The 6,000-nt window shown below is 42.0% G+C and overlaps 1 protein-coding gene across 1 annotated transcript in view; it reads right to left on the reverse strand.

Moving 5' to 3' along the window:
• LOC112109659 (sodium/hydrogen exchanger 2-like) overlaps positions 1-6,000 on the reverse strand; it is a 36,530-nt gene that overhangs the window by 23,174 nt on the left and 7,356 nt on the right. Inside the window, exons 2-3 of the mRNA XM_024204250.2 lie at positions 4,495-4,958; positions 1,654-1,904 (exon numbers count right to left, since the gene is read on the reverse strand). Coding sequence (XP_024060018.1) covers positions 1,654-1,904; positions 4,495-4,958 — 715 coding nt within the window. The remainder of the gene's footprint in view (positions 1-1,653; positions 1,905-4,494; positions 4,959-6,000) is intronic.

Consider the following 6,000-nt stretch of genomic DNA (forward strand, 5'->3'; position numbering starts at 1 on the left):
GTGGAAGAGATGGGTCATTTCAGAACTAGGTCAAATTGGATTCGTATGTTACTTTATTTCGGTTCATATCTGAGAAAGAAACACATGCACCCTTCAGTTCCTTACGTTCATTAGCATGCCTTTCGCTTCTTTCTCTTCTGCTTTTTGGGGGTGTGGAGAATATTTCTATGTTTATAGTACTTAAATAATTAGGGTTGTTTTCCCCATTTAATTGCTTCTTAGCCCTGGAAAAACTTAAATTACCACATCAGTGATAAATAAACAATTCTGTCTTCAATCAGATACTAGAAAAGGTTCTAAAAACAACAAAAATTTCACCAAATATTAGAGATACTAAGTAGTAACTTTTAAGTTTCATAAAATGTTATCGCTTCTAAAACCTGACTGCCTCATGTTTGTCACTAGAACAATGCAATACTTAAGTGAAAGAAGATTGTTCTTTACACAATATTGCTTGAATCACAATAAACTGTTTTAATTTATTTGATGTCATGATGGTCTTTTCTAAAACTTAGGTCATTACAGGTCATTTATGCAGTACAGGAAGGGTGTCTTAGTTCTTCCTATTGAAGTGCTATGGGGGAGCACTATAATACTTTTATCTGTCAGAAATAACAGAGAAAATATTATTGTTGTATGAAATTACACACACACACACACCCAAAGGGTTAGATTCACAAAATGACTTAGGAGCCTAACTACCACTATAGGTGCCTAAATTCAAGAAACAGGCCCGCTGGGATTCACAAAGCCCCTGCTCAGCTGCCTCCAAGCCCTATAGGCATTTAAACAAGCTCAGCACCTAATTTTTTTGCAGTAAAAGTTCCCTAGGTGCCTATGTTTCTGCATGTGCATTGCAGCCCCATGCCAGGTATCTGGACACATAAGTCACAGAGCAATTCATGAACTGGGGAAAGAAATGCATTCTTATGCGGCCAAATTCAATAATCACACTCAGAGTTCGCATGCCAGACTGGGCCCCTATAGACAAGCTTATACAAAACAGCAGGGGGCAGGGGGAAGGAGAAGGAGGATGACCATCTTTCGCATAACTTATAGCAGCACTTGGGATACAAACACAGGAAGTGTGAAACCCCTGGTGCAAGTTCCCACTCTACCTGATGGGGAGAAGGAAATTGAACTGGGCTCTGTCACTCAGGTGAATGCCCTAGCTGTGGGGCTATGGGATATTCTGCTTCAGTGTCTCCTGCTGAAGCTGTTCCATGGTGAATAAACAATCTGAAAAGTCACAGGGCCAGAGAGAGAGAGAGAGAGAGAACACAAGCATGAGAATTGCCAGGAACGGCAAACCACGGCCACTGGGAGCTGCACGGGGCCGTGCCTGCGGACGGCCAAAGTTAGCAAAATGTCTCGCAGCCCGCAATCAGATTACCCTGATGGGCCGCAGGTTGCCCACCACTGATCTAGCCCCAAGAAGCAAAGATCAACGGTTATTACTCCCAATTTAGTAAATGGGAGTTTTTTCATTTAACATTAATGGAACAGCATTGTCTCCATTCAACAGTACTTATTCAAACAACTAAGTACTACTCATTGTGAGGTACAGGCTGCAGAATCTAGCCATCACTGATGTCTGGCTTTGCATTGCCATTTGGTGCTATTATTACTAAAGTACCTTTTTTGTATACTTACGCCATAATGCCTGAGAGGTGAAACATTTCAGCTGTTATGTATGACAAGTAACTGTAGAGGAAGACAAAAAGTGGCTCAATCACTCGGATTTTATGGGTGAAACGGGTTGTAAATGCTGCCACAAATCCCAAAAAGATTCCAATTAACACTCCACCGATCCCCACCACAACGAATTTAGCAATTCCAGCAAATACATCAATGGTCTCAATTGTGGGCATCTGGCAGAAAGTCTTGAACAAATTGTACAGGACCTACGGAGAAAAGAAAGCACATTTTCAGAAGCCTTTCCAATTCCTCTCAGTGTCACTGTAGTCCTGCATTCTAACGGAAGACTTTGTATTTTTGTCTTTACCTTGAATTCACTTTAAAAATATGCTAAATAATTAATAATCAACTTATATACTTATAATATGTATATATATACTATTTTTCATCCATAGATCTGAAAGTACTTTATAAAGGGGGACAAATATCAATATTCCTGTTTTGCAGATTGATTTTGCAGACACTGAGGTACAGAAAGGCAAACTGACTCAATCAATTTCACCCAGCAGGTCATCGGCCACGCCAAGAATAAAACCAAGTTCTCCAGATTGATGCAAATTCCTGTGTCCCATCTATGCTGCCAATCATTTTCAGACTTCCTAACTTCACACCTTCCCTGCCCAAGGCAAGATTTTTCAGACTCAAAATGCAAAAAGAAAAGAAAAGAAAAGAAAAGAAAAGAAAAGAAAAGAAAAGAAAAGAAAAGAAAAGAAAAGAAAAGAATGATTTGTTTGATCACCAGTAAAATCAAGTAATTTCATTAGACATTTGAGGCTGTGGGACAACAGGTCTGAAAACATATCTGCTCAGCCGAACTGTGACAGATGCAAACCCTAAATCGCCACAATGCCTCTTGCTCCTGCCAAGTTCCGTTTAGAACAATATGCAATGTGATCACCTGGGTTATATTTTAAATATAATCAACTGATTAGAGCTGTGCAAAATCATAACCAGAAGCCATGAGTAGGTCCAATGCCAAGCTACTGGGCCTTCTAACAATCATTCCGATATCTTTAAACACTCACTCCCTCTGAAGCGGAACTGAATTGATTATAAACTCCCATTGACTGCAGATATTCTGACTCCGGAACATTTCTGGATAAAAATAGAAGCCCAAACAAAGTCTAAAACAGACCAACAAGAGACTTCAAAAGAGCTGCAAGGTGAAGTTGTTAGCATGGTTAGCTCATCTGCTGAATCAGGCCAGTTGGCCTCATGCGTTAGATCCATAAATTGTGTCCTTTGTATCTGACCGCAGGAGGCTCAAAATCTCTGTGATAAATGATTTCTTTAGAAGCAGGTAGGCAAACATGAAGACTGTAACAAAGATCTGCAGCCTGGTTACAGCACCACCACTGCAGTGTATGTCCAGAATGGTGGGTGGGAGTCAGTGTCATTTTGATCATGGCACACATATTTCAGGCTTCAAAAACAGTGGGCTTTTCAGCAAAGTGTTCTCATCTGTGTTTAGGTTAGATGCTGTTCGAACTGAAAAGTGATTGTTTTTGTTGAAAACAATTACACAATGAGAAGGCTCCATATAAATACGAAGACCAGCCGTTCCCCAAATATTGATGCAAACAGAAACACCTTTGCATGAATGATTGTTAAGATAGGCATAGACATGTCTGAACCAAACAGCCATTTGGAATTGGAATTAATATTTGCCTGCGCTGTTTTTGCAGTACTGTGTTTGGCCAACCCTAATACCATCATAGACATGATAGAGAGATTCAACTATAAACTAACAAGAAAAGTCAGGCTTTAAGATAAGCTTTAAAGAGAGGATGTGATTCAGTGGCTTGGAAGGAGGCAACATCAGGTAGATTGGGAAGTGTAAGTGGAAAAACAATATCCCAACTGTGGAGGATCATGGGAAGGGAAAGAAAAATGGCCAATACTGAAGGATCAGATAGAGTGGATGGGGGATATGAGGTCAGTGAGATAGACTGGAGAAAATCCTTTAAACGTTTAAAAATCAGGAAGACAACTCATTGTTGAATTAGGAGATGAATAGGAAGCCAGTGATGGAAAAAAGAGAGAGAGATGGTTCTAATTCATGGAGCTGTCTGGTCCTTATGACGTGGAAAACCGGAGTTACATTGATCATAAAACAGGACATTACAGGAATGACGACAGGAGATTATTTATACATGGGTAAGGATTTCAGGAGAGATAAAGCCAGGTAAGAATAAATGCCAGTAATATTCGAGATACAGTGACAGCGGATTTACACATGGGGAGGTGGATGGCTCAGGGAAAGGGTAATGGGCTCTGCAGACTTTCATCTCTAGGTCAGCATAAGAAATTCAGCTCAGCTGGTTAATCATTAGACATCTGATGGCTGCTTGGTGTCCTATAGGAAATAAGTTGGTGATCTCAGTGCAGCTCCAACTGGGCAGGTGCCCACATCAAATTAGCACTAATTGGAAACTGGGCTTGTAGTCTCCATGTGATTTGCACTATTTCTGGGTGTATCCATGAGAATCCATGCTGAACACCTCTTCTCTCCTCCTCTCCCCCACAGACATTTCTGCATCTGGGGAAAACCTCTAAATTGTTATTAAAAATCTGACAGAATTCAATGATAAATACCTGAAGACTTCAGATATTAAAATCTATGAACTATGTATATGCCTCCATTAAATATTAGCATGTAGGTCTAGTGTAAAGAAAGAATTTGATAAACTGGCTTTGGCTCTCAGTAGATAGTGACAACTAGATAGAAAGACATATGGCATGATGGTGCCATGCAGTCAAGTAGCAGCAACAATAATTGTTTATATAGTAACTTACCACTGTTATGGCATCATTCAACAGAGACTCTCCAAACACTAGGATGTAAAGCTGTTCATTGACATGAATATTTTCAAAAACAGCCAGCACTGCCACAGGATCCACAGCTGAAATCAAGCTGCCAAAGAGCAGGCTCTGCAGCAAAGTGATATCGGTCAAGCCAAATATTTCAATCTGGCAAATTCCAAAGAGGGAAAGCCCAATGCCAATAGAATTCCAGAGTGTGCCCACTACAGCATACCAGAATATAGTACCAAAGTTCTCAAAGAACAGACGAGTTGGCATGAAATACCCAGCATCGAGTACAATCGGTGGAAGGAGATACAAGAAAAAAACATCGCTCTTCATTGCAGGTGGGGACTTTTCCTCGGCTCCAAAAATAATTCCACCCAGTAGTAATCCAACCAGAATAAGGAGGCAGCTCTCAGGCACGATGGAGGGCAACTTGTAATAGAGATGAAAGCCTTCAAGGGGAGTTCAAAACACAAGAAAGTAAAATAATTACTTCTCCAGAATCTACAAGCAAATTATGTTATTGTATTCTTTATACTAAAAAAATAATAATCACACGATAACTTTATTTTCACTTCAAAGAAACATTCAGAAAAGCAGAAAACAAACACACATAATCTCATTGTGCAGCAAGAGGTGGGGATAGAATACAGGTCCTGTTTGGCAGATATGTAGATTTGATAGTCATCTCCCAACCTACCCATTCACCAGGCAAATCCAGACCATGCAGTAAATACACACGTAAATGAGCAGTAAGAGATCTGACTTGACATTTGTGCACAAGTTTACCATGGCTGTGCACACAGTTGTGGTAATTGTGCACTCTAATTAGGCAAGAAGCCACTTAACATTTTGCATTCACAATTCTTAAAATCTGGGCCTTAGTGCCTCATTATTTCACAATTCTACTGAACACCCAGTGTGCTATCTGCTGTACAAATACATAGAAAAATTCTTGGAAGAGATTTTCAGTGGTGACCTAAAGGTTCTATAACCTATAGGCCAGGGCCGGATTAAGGTAGGGGCTTTAGGAGCTGCAGCCCAGGGCCCCAACTCAAGGGGGTCCCCGCAAAAATAAATCACAGGCAGCAATCTCCAGGCCACTAAAAGGGGCGCTCAGGCAGGCTGCCTGTATGCCGTGACCCCACGCCACTCCCGGAACCAGCCAATGGGAGCTACAGGTGTGGTGTTTGCAGGCACAGGCTACGCACGGAGACCCGCTACCCCCCTCCACCCAAGAGCCGTAGGGACATGCTAGCAGCCAGACGCTTCTGGGAATGGCATGGGGTATGACAGGCAGGCAGGCAGGCAGCCTGAGCCCTGCTGCACCACCGTCCGGGAGCCGCCTGTGGTAAGCGCCTCCCGGCCGGAGCCTACACCTTGCACCCCCTCCTCCACCCCAACCCCCTGCCCTAGATCAGAATCCCCCTCCTGCACCCAAACTCCTTCCCAGACCCCACACCCCCTCCTGCACCCCAACCCCCTGCCCCAGAT

This window comes from Terrapene carolina, unplaced genomic scaffold (genome assembly GCF_002925995.2).
Source record: "Terrapene carolina triunguis isolate 2854851 unplaced genomic scaffold, T_m_triunguis-2.0 Scaffold21, whole genome shotgun sequence".
NCBI lineage: Eukaryota > Metazoa > Chordata > Testudines > Emydidae > Terrapene > Terrapene triunguis.